General features: G+C 46.6%; 1 protein-coding gene across 1 annotated transcript in view; it reads right to left on the bottom strand.

Annotated features, from left to right (window-relative positions):
• The window catches only part of LOC147718411 (relaxin receptor 2-like), a 321,363-nt gene that overhangs the window by 14,506 nt on the left and 286,919 nt on the right, over positions 1–19,938 (bottom strand). The window contains exons 9-10 of the mRNA XM_086967195.1: positions 12,137–12,547; positions 9,064–9,279 (exon numbers count right to left, since the gene is read on the bottom strand). Coding sequence (XP_086823321.1) covers positions 9,064–9,279; positions 12,137–12,547 — 627 coding nt within the window. The remainder of the gene's footprint in view (positions 1–9,063; positions 9,280–12,136; positions 12,548–19,938) is intronic.

The following is a 19,938-nucleotide window of genomic DNA, read 5'->3' as shown; positions in this document are numbered from 1 at the left end:
ATGTGAAAGGACGCATTGATGGAGTTGCGTCACTTTTGTGACACACTCCAGCAATGCGTCACTTTTGCGCTTACAGATACGTCAGAAATACTAACGCATCTGTAACTCCTTGCGACATGATGCGTCATACATTAAATATGACGCATCAGGAATGTCGCAAGGAGTGCGCACTGAGAAGTGACGCATCGCTGCTTTCACGCAGCGATGCGTCATTTCTCATAAATGAGGCCCTATGTCTCTAAGGATGGCCCTTCTGTTTTGGGTTGGAGGGATCAAAGAAGTTTACATATAATTTTAGATCCTAACAGTAAAGAACAGGTTTTGGTTTCTTGTACAAGTGAAGACACTAAAAAATGGGTTATTGATGAGTATCCGTCTGTATTTACTGGTACTATTGGCAAACTGAAGGGTTTTACACATCAAATCAGATTAAAAGACAATGGGGTTCCGAAAATCCATAAAGCTAGAAACATTCCTGTCATCATTAAAGATGAGGTTAAATCTGAATTAGACAAATTGTTAAATTCTAACATTATTGAAACAGTTGAAGCGGCTGAATGGATTTCTCCATTGGTCGTCGCACGCAAGGCCAATGGAAAGGCCTGCTTGTGTGTAGGCATGAGCGAATTTTGCGGATCTCGCGTTCGCGAATTTTGCGGATTTGCGGATTCGCAATCCGCAAAATCCGCGAATTCCCGCGAATTTGCGGATTTTTTTTTTTTGTGTTCGCCCGTGTTTCTGCCAGTTCGCGAGGGTTTTGTACACTTTCGCAAATTGCGAACTTACCTGTCGGGTCGCAAGTTTCGCGAACTTGTTGTTTCTACGTGTCCAGCCTGTTTGGGACACTCTTCTTCATCACTGCCACTCTCTGTCACCACTGCCACTCTCTGACTACTCATGCCACCCTCTGGCCCACCCATGCCACCCTCTGTTTCATCACCACACCCTCTGGTTGTCCAGTGTACATTATTATCGGCAAAGCAAAGCACACCTTCCCTGCCTCAAGTGACCTGAATTAATTTGGGGCTGATTAATGTGTCACAGAATATTTTTTTAGCTGGCACCTGCTTCCTTAGTGCGCCCTGATTAGTGATCTTTTGCACTTGCTAAGTGCTTTCATTGTTGCAAAATTAGTTACAACACCTGCCCTGCCCCAACTGACAATAATGAATTAGGGGCTGATTAATGGATTTTAACTTCCAGCCTGGCTCCTGCTTGTCTCCCTTAGCTGTAATTCAGGACCTTTGTGGCATATGTGTAACTATTCTGAGGTTCAGAGCAGGGTCACATAATAGTTTCAACTGGCAACTGAACTCTGGAGGGGCCCCTCAGGAAGCACTACAGGAAATGGCTACTAATGATGAGCCTGAACTTTTGAACCTGGTAAGTAGTTACTTTCAGTTTTGCTAAGATCGTATTTCTGCAATTTTGCACTTATTCGCGGGGCGCGAACTCACGCGAACTCACGCGAACAGTGCGAGCAGTGCGAGCAAAATCCGCTGCTCGCGGATTTACGGATTTTGCGGGAGATTCGCAAATCTCGCGGATTGCGGATTTCCCGAAAATCCGCAAAATCCGCGAGCGGAACGGATTTTCCGCCCACCCCTACTTGTGTGTGGATTTGAGATATTTGAACAGCCAAATTTTGGTTGATCAATATACACTCCCACGCATTGACGAAATGTTGTCCCTCACCAAAGATGCTAAGGTATTTTCCACTTTAGACCTATCTGCAGCCTATCATCAGGTATTCCTTGACCCTGAGAGTAGACATCTAACATCTTTTGCCACTCCTTTTAATTGCTTTAGATTTAAAAGAATGCCTTTTGGCTTAGCCTCTGCCGCGGCAGTATTTTAAAGGTTAATGGCCAATCTTTTTGGACACATCAAAGGTGTGATCTTCTTCCAGAATGATATTTTGATCATGGGGAAGGATAAAAATCCCCATGACAACCTCCTGAGAAAGGTTTTAAAATTTTTAGCGGATAATGGTTTGGTTGGGGAACTCAGCAAGTGTAAATTTTCAGAGAGGTCTGTTACGTACCTCGGTCATGAAATCTGTGATGGAGGTATAAAACCAAAGGCAAAGTTAGTGGAAGCCATTGTAAACTCACGTGAAACTAAGTCCAAAGATGAGCTTAGGTCATTCCTTGGTTTAGCTGAGTTGTACTCAAAGTTTGTTAACCAGTTTTCACAGAAAACTTTTCGCATGCGTGTTCTTATGAAGAACAAATCACCTTTTGTATGGGATGAAAAATGTAGATCTGCATTTAAGGAAATTAAATTTGCAATAGTCAATGCACCTATGCTACAAGGTTTTGACCCTTCTGCAAAAACCTATTTGACCACTGACGCTAGCGGAGTTGGTTTGGGCAGTGTTCTGTCACAGGTTTCTGAACAAGGCGGTGAAGTTGTCATAGCTTTCGCTTCTCGTTCTTTATCGCCTTGTGAAGAAAAATACTCTGTGATCGAACGTGAAACTCTTGCTGTGGTATAGTCAATGGAACATTTTCGCAAACTTATTTGGGGTAAACAATTCATCCTGCGCTCTGACCACAAACCCTTGACTAAGCTTCTTACTACGGAGGGTTTGTGCAGGGCGTCAGCCAGGATTGCTAGGCTGTCAATGAGACTTCAGGATTATATGTATACCATACAATATGTACCTGGGGCAAAGAATGTGGTGGCTGATTTCTTAAGTAGGTTACCTTTACCCATGAAGGAAATTGATCTAAACTCATGGAATGATTGTTGTGTTGCTGGAGTTTTTTCTAATTCTCAAGGTCTTTCGAAAGAAGAATGGGATTCTGAATCTATCAAAGATGTAACACTAGAAGCAGTCAAGACAAAAATCAACCAAGGTTGGTTTGTCCAATCTAAATCTGATGTCCAATGTAAGCCATTCTGGGAGGTCAAAGATGAACTCAGTGTTGATGGTAATTTCTTATGTCGTGGTGACAAACTTGTGCCACCATTAGGTGTACGCCAAAAGATCATATCCATAGGGCACGATGGACATCCTGGTATATCCAGAACTAAGAGGAATGTAAAAGCTGTGTACTGGTGACCCGGTATTGATATGGAAATTGAAAGGTCAGTTCGTGATTGTGTTCAATGTGAATGTTCTGACAAAAGTCAGAAGACACTTAATCCTCCAATGTCATCTCTTAATTGTCCCAAATTACCATGGGAGGAATTAGCGTTAGATATTATGGGGCCATTCATGTGGCAAGATGATTCTATCAAGTTTGTGTTGGTCCTAATTGACTTATTTTCGAGGTGGATTGAATTGAAGGTTGTTGACAAAGTAAACACTGACACCGTCATAGCATTTTTGGACGAGTGTTTTATCAGGGAAGGTTTACCTGCCTCTATTTTAACTGACAACGGTGTTCAGTTTAAGTCTGATACTATGAAAGTCTTTATGGAGTCTACAGGCATCAAGCAAAGATTTTCTGCTGTTTATCATCCGCAAGGTAATTCTGTTGTCGAGAGGGTTAACAGAGTCATTAAAGGAACCTTACAACTTGCCAACAAGAATAGAAAGAATTGGTACATTGAACTTGATAAAATGTTATGGCCATATAGAATCACAGTTCATGAGACTTGTGGTGAAAGCCCTTTTGGATTGATGAGAGGCAGGTTTCCTTATTCCAAGTTGAATCCCGTGTGGATGGGCAGGAGTAAGGAATACATTTGGAATGCGGACAAGGTTATTGATAACATTTGCAAATTCCAGGACAAGAGTAAATTGTATTATGATAGAAAACATGGCACCAGGGATACTCATGTTGATGTTGGTCAATTAGTTAGAGTCAAGTTTGCAAAGAAAACGGGTAAGTTGCAACCTCGTTTTTCAGATCCCAAAACCATTACTAAAGTAATGCGTAACACCGTTATGTTGGATGATGGATCCATTCATCATATGAGTAAGATTGCTTTTGCCAGGGGACCCGATCCTTTTAAAAATAAGAAGAGGGATGTGGGCGAGGTTGGTGAGTTTTGGTGGTTGACTCCAGTGGTCGTCTCAGACTCTAGTATGGGTTCCCTTAACAAGGTTCTTCCCCAGGACAGTATGGTTATTCAACCTATGGCTCACTTTGGTTGACTCTGAGGTTCCTGTTGTTTTGTCTGAGTCTTTGCCTTCTTCTCCCCTATCTTCCATTCCACCCATTTCTTTTAATATTGGTACTGATCCTCCTCAGATTTCCAGTAATGCTAATTCTTCTACTGATAAGGAGTTGCAATCTCAAATCTTCACCAGAAGTGGGAGGAAAGTTGTGGCTCCTAAATTTTTAAATGATTATGTGTGTAAATAATTATTTCCTTGTATGTATTGTCTTTTTTATATTTAAGGAGGGGGGTGTGTAGTGATGCTCATTATATTTAGATCTGGTTAGATAATGTTAGAATGCTGTATTTGTCATTTGGAATGTATGCATGTCATGTAGTGTTGTACTTAGAGTGTTTGCCAGTCCCGAGTTCCTCTTCAAGCTGGCAGCACCTTATTACATGTACTACTTGTTTTCTTGAATAAATCAATATTCAACTACTTCTGTGTACCGGAGTCACTACAGGACCACTAGAATTTCTGGGAGGAAGTAAAGACATGGCTCGCACCATGGAATCTCTAAACTGAGGAACATTTGAGGTCATATCAGAAAATCGGCGCAAGGGTTCTCCTAAAAGTTACAGAACTACCACGACTTGACCATGACCACAGCCGGCTATAACCATACAGGGCAAGGAACAACAATAATGCTGACTGCCTTTAACCAGGACAAACTGGAACGTGCTTATAACTCAGGTTCTGGAGCAATAGAACAATCATACTAGGCAGCTTGCAATAGAGAACCTCAAAGAAGCATTTATTCTTTCAGCAGCCACCATCAACACAGTTAAACCACACCCCTTAACATGTGAGGAGATGCACGCATTGCCCAAAAAGATCTGCCCCATAACAGCTCCACCCTGGATACCTTTAACAGGGTCCATTCTTGTGCGGTCCACCCCCATCCCTCACTGAGCATCAAGAATTATTCGGTGCAACAGTCCATTGCACTGTAGCAAAACCACCCAGACAGATCTCTGTCCTCTGAATCTTCTGTAGGATTTATAGAAAGACTGACTTAAATTGTGGAATCCAACATTGGACGCAGGATTAAAGACTAGGTAGTAAGTAGACAGGCACCCGCAAAGATGCACAGCTTCCAATTAATGTGAACTTTACACATAGTATCTCTCCCATCTCTTCCTCCATCACACTGTTAAGTGATAGGACAGGGTAAGAGCATCACTCGGGTCCCTCATGCGTGACACCAAAAGGCTTCTTCCCAGACTAGCCTGATGGCAAGCATAATACCCTTCCAGCCAAGCCCTCTCCCACTGTGCAGCATGCTACCTTGTCGATAATGCACTCCAGTGCCTAGAAATGGGGCATGAAGCGCTACAATAACACGAAGTAAGCAACAAGCACACAACTGAATGATGATGTTTTGATGTATAGTCTAAATCACCATAAAGCACCCTACACCACCAAGCAGCAATCCCAACCCCGCACCCTTCACGCTCCACAACAGGTGAGAGAACACTGGCAGTCTCGATGGAGCAGCAGCTTTTTCTGCCACCACTATCTAGGAGCAGGAGGACTCTGGAGGCAATGGTACTTTTAGCTGAACCAAGGTATGTACCAGCAAAGCAGGTGTAGGCTTAACTGATGAGCTATTGACTAGTAACATGCAGTTGGATTTTCAGAATGACAAGCGTATGCAAACAATGCCCATTGAAATTAACTCTCATTCATTTTACTTGCGTTTTCCTGAAATCCTGACTGATTTTCAATATTCGGTTGGTCAACAACACGCTTAGTCCTAATGCATCAGTGCTTGGGAAACCAGAGGAATTTACCGTAGAACTAAATTTGCTGTATTAGCAAACAGAGGGACATATTATCAAGGGGGTTTATCTCCGCTTTTTTGGCTTTAAAAGCCAAGAAAGCGGAGATAAAATTATCTCCCTATTACCTAGCTGCCGCTAACACCAGTTAGCGACAGCTAGTAGGAGATAGCGACCATCTTGGGCCCCACTTTGCATGTCAGTGATATTTATCACTAATGAGATGCAAGTGGGCGTGCCAAGATGTTAGCGACTGAAAACAGTCGCTAACATCGCTATCTCCTATTACCAACATTTGGAGATATTCGCGCTAAGCGGGAATACCTCCAAAAGCTAACACCTGCCCTGAGCAGTTCTTAGCCATGTTATCCAATGGGAGGTGGATAACATGGCTAAGAGCATTAGCTCGCTAATGCATGAATATCGCTGACTTTTCTGCGATATTCATGCTTGCGGCGATTTTTACCGCATTTGCGTTAAACCTTGGTAATACCAAGGTTTATTTGCGGTAAAAATCGCCGCAGCGCTGCGGTAAATTTTTGTCTCTAACCAAGCAATAGCGATAATTATCGCTATTGCTTGGTAATATGCCCCATAGGCTCTTTATATCAACAAGAGGTGGAGGTGGTAGTACTTAGAAGAGGGAGTGTGAGCTGTCAGTTGTGAAGTTTAGCAGATGCAGGGATGCCCAAGATTTGTTTTGTCAGAATGGTTAAATGTGCTGCTAATGGTGTTTCGAGGTTGTAAAATACAAAGATAGATTGGTATTTTGTTTCTCTCTGAGCTGAAAGGTGATGTGAAAGAGATGGATGTGCTGCTCTAAGTTGCAGGACTCCATTGAGTGAGGCTAAATGCCAGTTCACGCGCAGCTGATATCCTCACTGCAGGTGCATCATTGGTGGGATTCTGCTCATCCTCTGCAAGTCATTAATAAAACTAAGAAGCCATAACACGGCATTTGTAAGTTGCAAGAGCTCCATTAACACCAGACACCATGCCACGAAAAGGAAGCCATGTTTCTGCTCTTGTACAGAAGCCTAACTCTAGCAATAGGCATGCAGTGATCACAAATGCATGCAGTGATCACAAATGCATGCAGTGATCATAAATGCATGCAGTGATCACAAATGAGTGCAGTGATCACAAATGCATGCAGTGATCAAAAATGCATGCAGTGATCACAAATGCGTGCAGTGATCACAAATGTATGCAGTGATCACAAATACATGCAGTGATCACAAATGCATGCAGTGATCATAAATGCATGCAGTGATCACAAATGGATGCAGTGATTGCAGATGCATGCAGTGATCATAAATGCATTCAGTGATCACAAATGCATGCAGTGATCGTAAATGCATGCAGTGATCACAAATGGATGCAGTGATTGCAGATGTATGCAGTGATCACAAATGCATGCAGCGATTCCAGATGCATGCAGTGGTTACAGGTGCATGCAGCGATCACAAATGCATGCAGCGATTACAAATGAATGCAGTGATTGCAGATGCATGCAACGAGTACAAATGCCTGCAGCAGTTACAGATGCATGCAGAGATTACAGATTCATGAAGTTATTGCAGATGCATGTAGCGTTAATAGATGCATGCAGTAATTGCAGATGCATGCAGTGATTACAGATGCATGCAGCAATGGCAGATGTATGCAGTGATTAAAGATGCATGCAGCGGTCACAGATGCATGCAGTAATTGAAGATGCATACAGTGACCACAGATGCATACAGTGACCACAGATGCAAGTAGTGATTACAGATGCATGCAGCAGTCACAGATGCATGCATGATCAATGATGCATACATAGATTAAAGATGCATGCAGAGGTCGCAGATGCATGCAGAGGTCGCAAATGCATGCATTGATCACAGATGCTTGCATAGATTACAGATACATGCAGCCATTGCAGGTGCATGCAGTGATTACAGATGCATGCAGCGATCACAGATGCATGCAGCGATCACAGATGCATACAGCGATCGCAGATGCATGCAGCAATCTCAAATGCATGCAGCAAATGTAGATGCATGCAGCAATTGTAGATGTATGAAGCAATTACTGATGCATGCAGCCATTGCAGATGCATACAACGATTCCAGATGCATGCAGTGATTACAGATGCATGCAGTGATTATGGATGCATGCAGCCATTGCAGATGCATGCAGCAATTACTGATGAATGCAATTGCAGATGCACGCAGCCATTGCAGATGCATGCAGTGAGTGCAGATGCGTGCAGTGATTACTGATGCTCGCAGAGATTGCAGAAGCATGCATCGATTGCAGATGCATTCAGCAATTTCAAATGCATGCAGCAATTGCAGATGCATGCAGTGATTGCAGATGCATGCAGTGAATAATGATGCATGCAGCAGTCACAGATTCATGCCGTAAATGCAGATGCATGCAGTGATAGTAGATGCATGCAGCGATGGCAGATGCATGCAGCCATTGCAGATGCATGTAGCTATTGCAGATGCATGTAGCCATTGCAGATGCATGCAGCAGTTGCAGATGCATGCAGCCATTGTAGATGCATATAGCCATTGTAGATGCATGCAGTGTTTACTAATGCATGCAGCGATCACAGATGCATGCAGAGATGGCATATGCAGCCATTGCAGATCATGCAGCCATTGCAGATGCATGCAGTGATTGCAGATGCATGCAGCAAAAGCAGATGCATGCAGCCATATCAGATGTTTGCAGTCATTGCAGATGCATGCAGTGATTACTGATGCATGCAGCAATAGCAGATGTGCATTCCCTCTTTAATGTGTGTACTTTTCTATCCTCCCCTTTCAAATCTGTGCCTTCCCCCTTTTCATCTTTGTGCCTGTTCATTCTTTCATCTCTTTTCCTCAGCTCTGTCGATTATATTTACATCCCCTTCCTGTTTCCATTTCTGTGTATCTCCTACCCACCCCTTCCATCTGTTTCGCTCTGCCTTTAAACCTGTGCCTCTCTTACTTTGTTTTGGTTTCCATGCATCAATTTGCCTCATTCTCTGGCATTTAAACTGAGCTCCTATCCCTAGCCTTGCACCTGCTCTTGCCCAGTGACACTAGCTGCTCCAAGGCTGGATGTCCCATTCCAACTCCCTACCAACATCCCCCCATTATAGAGGCTTAAAGGTCTGTCAGGTGGTCTTACTTGGGATCTCCGCCTTGGTCAGTGACACCGCTTTCAGAAGGAAAATAGGGATCCAGCACAAGGCATCTGTGAAGACGATGAAGAAGAAGCGCTTGGCGATGGCTACTTCCCTGGACAGAACATTGCGCTCAGCTGTCTTCGTCCCCGTTCGGTGGATGGAGTAAAACATGCTGGTGTAGGAGAAGACAATAGTGATGAAGGCGATCAAGTTTAAACCTGCAGAAGACACGAAGCAACAAGTACGAAAAGTCAGGAGATGCGCATACATGTCCCACTTAGGGCAGTGCATTAAACACACAAGAGGTGATGGCAGGAATGCTTGCAATAAGTCTAACCATTGGAAGTCGCTCATGGTAGCATTCCAACCTTTCATTCGTTTATCTATCAAGCCACCACAGTTTGGACCCAGCTATATGCAAATCAGTCTTGACCATGCTCCAATAGGAAAAGTCCAGCCCGAACTGCCAAGCCAGGTCCTCCACAAACCGGAAAAGAAGCAACCAAGACCGGTTTTGCCCTGATGAGTCAGGCGTAACTTGGTTCCAGTGCCACAGTGAGCATGGACCCATGTCTGAACATACAGTTGGCCACTTAGGGCAATACATTAAACACTCAAAGGTGATGGGAGGAGCAGAGGAAAGTCTGGAACGAAGGATTCCAACCACTGCAGAGACATGCTTCCACCAATAGCCTTTCCAAGGCCTTCTTGATACTTTTGTGGTTCTTTTGTCCTTTTATGGAAAATATAATCCCTTACTCATATGATAAACAGTCTGTCCATATCTGGATTTCAACCCCAACTTTAATTACACCCAGCTGTGCCTCCTTTTAGGCTTTTCATTGCCCACAAACGTGAACTTAGACGTGTTTTTAAAACCTCTATTCTACTACTAGCTTCAATGTTGTGCCATTTTACAATGTTGAGGCCACCCTTTTGAAATGGTTTTGTCTGCAAAAAGAACTTTAAAATGTGGAATGTAATCATAGTGGTGGTCATTTCATGTGTCCTTAGCTTATTCAGTCCAGATGTTGTCTTTGCATGGTGGGATTTGTGGTCCTGTTAATCCCATGGAAGCAGGACTTCAGGTCCCAGTATGCAAAAAAACACAACACGAATGGATTAGCTACTAATACATGGTCCTGGAAAACATGAGAGTTCTTCTTGACTATCCAAACCACATCAACGAAGGGGTCGCCTTTGTTAGATGTTGCACACTACAGACATTTTTGGAAAGAAAAACAAGCAAGAGTGATTGTGCCTCCAAAATTAGACTATTGAATGGTCCACCTGATTCATTTTACCAAATAACATATATTTCCATAGCCCTTATTCATCTGCATTGGTTCCAAGTCATAGAACTATTCAGGGAACACGTTTGCGAAGATTTCAGGTCCACGATCCTGCTGCACATTGCCCCCACACTTTGGCGACCAAGAAGGAAAAATTAGTGGGTAGGTCCAGGGTGCGCAGAGTGTGACTAGGAGGAATACTTGAGCCATCCACGCTTTTTGTCTCAAGAGTTACATTCCAGAGTCCATTCTCAACACAGACACCCGTCTACCACTGAGCTCAATGAGCGAGTACCTATTATGATTGTTCATCTATCTGTTCCATACAGCCAAGAGACCTGATTCAGGCGGGAGACTCCTGGGGTCATATTATCAAGAACAGCATTAAAATTATTGCTGCTTTAGCGGCAGGCAACTGACACTAAAGTGGCGATAATCGGCTTGATAATATGCCATTGAGAATAACCAAAGAAGCCCAGGTTCACACCAGAACATGGGCTTCTATGGGAATTCACAAGGGCATATTATCAAGCCCATTATCGCTGCTTTAGCTGCAGTTTCCTGCCACTAAAGCAGCATAATTTTAACGTCGTTCTTGATAATATGCCCCCCAATTTATTAACCCAAAAATGTCTTTCTTTTATCTGTCTCCCACCTAAAATTGCCTCTGCTTGAATAGAAGTCAATGGAGAAAAGACATTCTCAGTTTTTTTGTACAAAATCTCAGGGCCCGATTCACAGAACTAACTTAAGACAAAATTCTAAACTTACTACCATTGTGGTATTCACAGAAGGCACTTACTCATTTGGGTATTCACAGAAGGCACTTACTCATTTTGGTATTCACAGAAGTTAGGAGTCCTAACTTTAGGACTCCTAAATGCCTTCTGTGAATAGCGAAAGTCTTAAAGTTAGGATTTTTCTCAGTTTAGGAGTAGTACTTTAGGACTCCTAACCTGAGAAAAATCCTAACTTTAAGACTTTCGGTATTCACAGAAGGAATTTAGGAGTCCTAAAGTTAGGACTCCTAACTTCTGTGAATACCAAAATGAGTAAGTGCCTTCTGTGAATACCACAATGGTAGTAAGTTTAGGATTTTGTCTTAAGTTAGTTCTGTGAATCGGGCCCTCCCACTTTGCTGTAAAAGTTGGCATGTTAACTATTCGCTCTCAGATAGAGTAGATCGGTTATGTGGAAGCGTGATACTAATGGGTAATATAATACCAACCCATCGTAAACTATTCTCTTTTATCAGGTTGTATGTACTCTCTTTGTCTTAGGAGGGACGCTCTTCTGGGCTCGAAAGGTCACAATCGGAGATGTTTAAAGGCATTTGCAAAGTGGGCAATTGCCGAGGGCCCCACCTTAGAAAGGGCCCCCTAGAACAGTGAATCTACTCACTATTAGACCTCTGTCTAGTTACATTCTCTTTCTAAACCTCTCACCCTTTCTGCCAACATCTATTTCCGACTTTCTGTATCCGGGGCCAACTTAAGGATTTTTGGGGTCCCGGCAATGCGATATATATTTCAATCATTTTTTTGAGACCTTGATCAAGTTTAACCTATAATTTAGTTTTGTTTGGCATCCTGCAGACTTTAATTAGCAGTAAATGGGTAATAAAATGAAATTTTGGTCTGAATTAGGCCTCCCAAACTATGCCTTAAGATGACACTGATCGCAATCATGAGTAATCAGCCCATTTGAGCACAAATCTAAGGCTACATTTTGAACATAGGAGTTACAAGGCCCCATCCCCCCTCTACTGAGAGACACACTTTACCTAGGAATATGCTGGCCGAGTAATCCCTGGCTCCTGGCGTCTCCTCCTCGTCTGACTGGAGAGGGAAGCACACGCCGTTCCTGCCGTAGAAGTTACCAAACGAGGCCTCGTTCCAGAAGGGGATGACGGTGATGAGCAGGCCCAGTAGCCATATGGCAGTCAGGGTGGCGATCGTCTGCTTCCGGCCAGCCCGGAAGTGGCTAAAAGGGAAGACGATGCAGAGGTACTTCTCCAGCGTCATGTAGGTCAGCAGCATGACGGAGACCTCGGAGGACAGCATGGCCAGCGACCCGACCAGCTTGCACTCGCTGCTCTCCTTCCAGGCCTGCGCGTGCCTGTTGTACTCCCCCTGGAACTTGAGGTCAAAGGCACCAATGCAGAGGAGGTAGATGCCCATGAGGCAGTCTGCACCTACGCAGGGAGAGAAGAGAGCGATAAGTATGGTCTGGTTACTGCCCTGCACCCACAGCAGAACCTACTATACCAGGCCTCAACCATGCCATGTGGCAGCATGGTTTAAGATACCCTACCGTGACTGAACGTATCACTCAATGCCTCATCAGGATATAACTCACCGAACCATGGAACAGCATGACATACCATACCATGATGTGGTGCCATACCGTGACATAACCCACCACACCATGTGTTAATGTAACACACCATACCCTGGGTTACCATACCACACAATGCCACACTCTTATATGACACACCACATCATATCTTAAGGTCTAAACAACAAGCACTATGTAACACACCACACCATGGGGCATATATACAAGGAACTAGCCGTCATGGCTTAATGCCTCACTCCGCCATTACAGAAACGCAAGGCTGCAACCACTGTTCCCTCTAGGCCGCGCGCACGCGCACCTCCCTCCAAGTCAGCGCGCACCACCTAGCGTGGAGCGCGCACACAGGACGTCGCTAGAGGGTCGCGCCGCTCGCTGCTTTTAAAACGCGAGCGGCGCGAACATGAGCACATTTCAGTGATTGCGGTGGAGCAGGCGTGAGGAATGCAGTTAAGGAGGCGGGGGCTGGTGGGGATTATGACGCTTGTGGCTGTGTGGGAGCGGGGCAGACTGTGGCCTTTTGTTTAAATATTGCTGTTAATCGGAGCCCCTTCACGGGCTCCGATTAACAGCAATACTTAAACAAAATGCCACAGTCTGCCCAGCGCTTTACTAACAAAAGTGTAGACACTTTACAAACACAGCGTGTGCTTGCTCGTTACGCCAACTTAATTTCGGCGCTGCCTCCTATTTACGCTGCCCTTGTAAATAGGGGCAGCATCAAAAACGATGGGTGTTGCCGTGGAACGCCCACCGCAACACCCACTGCCCACCCCTTTCACGCTAAGCATAGCGTGAAAGGGGGCTGTATTTACAAGGCAGCGTTAGGCCACATTAAGTGGCTTAACGCTGCCTTGTAAATAAGGTTAGGCCCTTATCCCCACCACAACGCCACTTAAAGTGACGCTTTGATGGTGATAGAGGCTTGAACATATGCCCCCATGTCTTACTTACTGCCTTAGGTAGCACACCATACAGTGGAATCCCACACAAACAATGGTAGCTGGGCAACTTTATACTGCACAATTATGCTTGAACCTCCTCGGTTCTTCTCTTAATCTGCATAACAATAATCCTTCTTTCAACGTTATATCTCAATTTCAATCATTGATTTTTATTTTTCATCATCGTTGATCATCAATATAAATCCATTATTCAGGAGACATCAGATGTTTACATTTTACATCTACCCAATGCATTTCGGGTCTGTGATGACCCTTCTTTGGGGGTCTGTATAGAAAAAATCAAGGAAATACAATCAGCCTAATGCTCATCTCTGTCATATTATTTAACAACATCATACTATGTTCTACATGATAAACGGGCCTGTAGTAACAAAAGTAACACAACTATCTAGCAATCATGCCTGTTAATACTATCTGAAACCATCTTAAGATAAACTGCTTCTAACTAAATGACCTATTAGTTTAACCATTATTGTAGAGTCCGGGCTCAGTTTGTGCCTGAAGTCAATACTAACCAAAAAAGAACTAACATTTACAGCCTTAATGTTCAGCGTTCGTTGTCAACTTACAGAAAATGTAAAGCGTCCCGCGCTTCGAGCTGTCTCCCAATCAGTTGATCGGAACCAAACTACGCTAGGCTATCTACGTTATAAGCCATTCAATTGGCTACAGTTGCGATCACGTGATCGCGATGTGTTACGATGCCGCATTTTCTTTTTAACTTTGTTAACAACGATTCAAATTCAGGAATCTGAAACATTAACATTGTAATTCGTGGAGGAGGAGCTTCGCGGGCAAGCAAGATGGCTGCGTAAGCTCAGAGCTCCGGAGACCCTCCGATCCTCCACATACATCCTGATGAGAATCCTGATCCACGATAGTGGAATATTGTGTGTGAACGGTTGCTGAGGCAGGACCCGTTGTCCGATTCAAAATCCGACACTCCTAGGTGGAGTTACACCGTGTAGAAGATTCGTGCCAGGGACGTGCTACTGCCCGTGCGGTGGTTGACGACAGCGACATTGTCGCACGGAAGTCGTGTGGTGTGAGAGTGTCTACTCCGCTGGCCCAACGAAGTGGGACGGTGCTGTACATCAACTGGTGTTTGCGGCGCCCGATAGTTACATCGAAGAGCCGGAGCAGCCCCGGTGTGTGATCCATTGTGCTGGTCCCCAAAACCATCATGGCTGGCAGAGGCGAGTCGGACAAGACGAGGGTCCGTGGGAGTAGGAAAACTACGTATTCCCAATCGAACAATATGGATCGCTATGCCCAGCAGAAGAGCTCGCCAGGTGCAACCGCCCGGCCTAAGGACTCAAATCGGGACGATTCGCCAGACACGTCGGACCCGACACTCCGAGACGTCATGGGCGCCATTGCGGGCATCAAAACGGAGATGCATAAACAACATGAGGTCCTGACGCATAAAGTCGACACCCTGGCGATTGAGGTCAACTTGATTAGAGCCGACCTGGGCAAGACCAACGATAGGGTCAAATCGTTGGACATTAAAACCGCGAGCCTCACAACCGATGTATCGGACCTACAAACAGAGGTCCGAGACTTGAGATCGGCCAACGATCTTTTCGCGAGATGGCTGGATGATTTTGAAGGACGTGCCAGGCGACAGAACGTCCGAATCATCGGCGTACCAGAAGGGGCAGAGGACTCAGCCACCGATCTTTTCGTGGAAGACCTGATACAAACTCATCTGGCCCCTGCGGGCCTCAGCCGTTTCTTCTCAGTGGAACGAGCTCATAGACTGCCAGGGGGACGCCCGAAACTGGGTGCCCCGCCGAGGCCCATTATAGCACGGCTGTTTAACTTCAGGGATCGGGATGCTATCCTGCAGGCTTCAAGAAGAGCCGGGCCGCTTAAGTTCCAAAATGCGGACATAAACTTCTATCCGGACTTTACTCGGTCGGTACAGCGGCGGCGACAAAGCTTCACGGGGGTGAAGAGGCGACTCAGAGAACTGGGGATGAAGTACTCGATGATGTTCCCCGCGAAACTGCGCATTGAACATGATGGCCGTGCCATATTCTTTGATTTGCCTGAAGTGGTGAGTGAGTGGTTGGACACTTTGCCACAGAGACATGAGGAACGCGAGGAACAATCGGAGGGCGCCTCGGGAGGCCCTGAGCAACAGGAGTAGAGTCTATCTTCGGAACATTGTCGGACATTGGGACTGCTGGTGACAACCGGTATCACATTCTTGCACTTTATAATGAATATCCTTCACTTGGTTATGGAGGGTGGCGGGGGGGCCTGCGTGATCTCCATTCTCCTCTAGGGTCTTTCTGTAGCGTAGTTTTCTGGGGCGACAGGCACACTGCTAGTTGGGGGGCTACTTAGTCTGATGCAGGGGTGCAGGGTGGGGGGTGGTTTGGTTGTTGGTTGTATGTTTTTTCCCTTTTTCTCTTTTTCTTCTCCAAGGCAATGTAAAAATTGTAATTCTTCTGGTTCTGTAACTATGATGCCGGCCGGGATTGGCGAAGGCCCACAATTCGACGATGGGGGGTAGGAACTTAAAAGTATTGTGATGGAATGTCAATGGGCTGGGGGATCGCATAAAGAGAGGTGTGGTTTTGCAACTGTTTAAAAGATGTATGCCCGACGTTATTTTGCTACAAGAGACACACTTGGTGGGGAACACGTGCCAAGCGCTTAACAGGAAGGGTTTCAAGATGGTGGCGCCCTCGGGGTTCTCTTCGGGATCCCGGGGGGCGGGTATCATGGTGCGCGCGTCTCTCCCATTTGAGATTGACTCCAGTGTTGCCGATGAGAGGGGGCGGTACGTCGCCATCTCGGGGAGATGGGAGGGACGGTCCCTGGTTCTGGTTTCGATTTATGTTCCCCCTGGGTTGCAAAACAACACGTTTCAGGACATTGGGGGCACCATTTTAGGTCTCCCTGAGGGTCTGCTTATTATAGGAGGGGATTTCAACGCAGTTTGTTCGGGGACCCTAGACAGACATCCATCCAGAGATCTCCGAGGTTCGCAATCCTGGCTTCCCGACTTCCTGGACACTATGGGACTTATTGACTGCTGGCAGCTCATGCACCCTACCCAGCGTCAATATTCATTCCACTCGGGGGCACACGGAAGCCTCTACAGAATCGATTATGTTCTGGCTCTAGCGGCCCACGCGTCAGCAGTCTCTGAGGCCCGACTACTGGCGAGGGGCATCTCAGACCATTCTCCGGTCTGGGTGTCCTTTGACTTCGACATCGTGGCGACCGAGAGGGTGGTATCAGTTAATCTGTGGTACTTTCGCAACCCCAAGACTCGTGGACTCATGGCTAAGGCCATTGAGCTTTATTTCTCTGAAAACTCGGGGTCAGTTACATCGGCTACCTCCCTATGGGAGGCCTTTAAGACGGTCTTGAGGGGTGAGGCGTTCTCCCTTATAGCTGAGGTTCGGAGACGCAGGGATGCGGATGTGGTGCGGATTGAATCTGAAATTGAAGATCTGGACTCCCAATTGGAAGTCGACCCGACACCGGACCTACTCCATGTTCTCTCACTTAAACAGTCAGAGTACCGAGCTACTGTTACCGATGCTGCCAAGGTCATGGGTAGAGAGCAACAGGGTAGGATCTATGATGTCGGAGACAAGGCGGGCAAACTCATCGCTTGGCTGGATAAAAAAGAGAGAGCCAGCCGTGTGGTCCCGGAGGTGCTGGGGTAGGACGGCGTGACAGTCACCGACCCGAGTGCCATAGTCATGGCATTTGCAGACTATTTCGAGACCGTTTACACCTCGGTCTCCGACATGACCGAGACTGACTCTGGGGAGCTCCTGGCTGAAGTGGAGCTCCCGTGCCTGTCGGAAGCGGAGCGGGTTGACATGGATAGGGATATTGTAAATGTAAATGTAAAATGTAAATGTAAATGTACAGGAACTTATATAGCGCAAATCACCAACCGGTCTCTAAGCGCTTGCTTAGGGAACCCGTCCTGGTATTCCCCTGTGAGATAACCCCGGCAGGGTATCCACAAGGTGAAAGCCAGGCATCCCGCCACGAGGGGCCGTTGTGGAGATTAAGCAAGCTATTGCCCAGAGTCGCAGAGTGTGAACCCGTGAATCGAGTAGCACCGGAGCGAGAATTGTCGAGTCCATGGACATTTTAGGACTCAAGACCCCGCCGAGCCGGGAATTGAACCCTGGTCCCGGGCTGACCTCTGCTTCCAGGTCTGCCTCCTCTAACCAGTGAGCCACACTTCTCCGCCGATGAGATTGCCCTCGCAATACGTTCCCTGAGATCCGGCAAAGCGCCCGGCCCCAATGGAATACCAGTGGAGCTTTATAAGATTAAGCCTGATGCCATCTCCCCGCACCTGCGGAACATGTTCTTGGAGGCGCGAGAGACGGGCATGCTTCCCTTGGACCAGAGACTGGCCACCATTGTGGTCATTCATAAGGAAGGGAAGCCCAGAGACCTGTGTCGATCGTATCGTCCCATCTCTCTGTTGAATGCTGAACCCAAGATTTTGGCTAAACTGCTGGCCAACCGTTTGGTTGGTGCGATTAGCGACTTGGTTCACCCGGACCAGTCGGGCTTTATTCCACACCGCAACACTGCCCTTAACCTCAGGAGACTACATGGGGCCCTCGCGAGGGTCCATACGCTCAGGGAGCCTGCCGTCTTGGCGTCTTTGGATGCTACGATGGCATTTGACTCCCTCGAGTGGAACTATCTGTGGGCAGTGTTGGCGAAGCTCGGATTTGGTCCGGAATTCATAGGGTGGGTCAAGCTCCTGTACGCTAGCCCGCTTGCCAACGTAATGGTTAATGGTCGTGTATCTGCGTCCTTTGCTCTCCGCAGAGGCACCAGGCAGGGTTGCCCCCTGTCGCCCCTGTTGTTTGCATTGGCGCTTGAACCACTGGCGGCGTGGCTGCGACTCCACCCGGATATAAACGGAATACGCTGGTCCCCTGGATTCGAGGACCATGTGTCGCTGTATGCAGACGACATCTTGCTATATCTCACCTCTCCTTGTAAGTCACTTATCGTTGTGTGTGATGTGCTATGTCTTTTTGGTCGGCACTCTGGCCTGGTTATTAATTGGTCGAAGCCACACCTATAGGTGCTGAGAGGTGGGACACCTCGGCTTCCAAGGGAATGCAACATACAGGTCGCGCGGCAGGGATTCAAATACTTGGGGATCTATATTTCAACGGATCCCAAGGTACGCTACACGAATAACTTGCTCCCCCTCTCGTACATCTCCGACGTGACGTAGAGGGATGGCGGAAGCTCCTGCTTTCCCTGCCCGGGCGTGCGGCACTGTTTAAAATGATGTCCCTGCCCAGATTCCTGTATGCTCTCCAAAATACCCAGGATCCGGTCCCATCCAGCTACTTTAGGGAGGTCGAGGGTTTGCAGCGGGCCCTTCTCTAAGACGGCAGGCCACGCACCGCTATTACGAAGCTTACGCTCCCATGGTATGACGGAGGCATAGCGTTGCCTGACATCCGGAGATACTATTGGGCTTCTCAGCTAGCGGCCCTTAATCACGGCCTCTACGGTCCAGCAGTAAGCCCAGGTTATGCCATGGATCGGTGGCTCCTGGACGACGGAAAGTATCAGAGAGCGCTATACTCGAGATCTCTGGATGGTAGGATGTCGGGGCCGACGAAGACAGCTGTACATATATGGCGGGCAATCACAAAGTCACAGGGGTGGAAGGGTAGGCTTACGATGGCAACTCCTCTATTTGAATCTGAAATACTGGGCAAATTATGGCACACAAAGGGATTCGACAGGTGGGACATGATAGGCATATCCAAGATGGAAGATATGATTGTGAAAGGGGAGATAAAGTCCTTCACTCTTTTGCAGACAGAGTTCCAGTTGAGTGAAACAGAATATTTCCGGTACGCCCAATTGCGTCATGCCATTCTGGCAGTGATGCCGGAGGGCGAGAAGATCCCTGAGTCTTCCCCGTTGGAGGACAGGGTGCTGGACGGCCACATGCCGGACAGTGCCATTTCCTTATTATACAAAAAACTCATCAATGTCTGTACAGACCTCCTCCTTGGGGTGAGAGACCAGTGGGTGCGTGATGGGATTGAGCTGGATGATGAAGACTGGCAATATGCAGTGTCCTCCCCCAAGGAGGTGGCGATCCCGGCCAGGTTGCGGCTGGTTCAAATAAAGATTCTCCATAGAGTGTACATGACGGGTCCCAGGCTGATACACATGGGTCATTCAGTGGACGGCCTCTGCAGGCGTGGCTGTGGTGCATTGGCCACCTTCA

The sequence above is a fragment of the Lissotriton vulgaris genome, chromosome 4_1, assembly GCF_964263255.1.
Source record: "Lissotriton vulgaris chromosome 4_1, aLisVul1.2, whole genome shotgun sequence".
In the NCBI taxonomy this organism is placed as follows: Eukaryota; Metazoa; Chordata; class Amphibia; order Caudata; family Salamandridae; genus Lissotriton; species Lissotriton vulgaris.
This window is presented reverse-complemented; position numbering and strand designations above follow the sequence as displayed.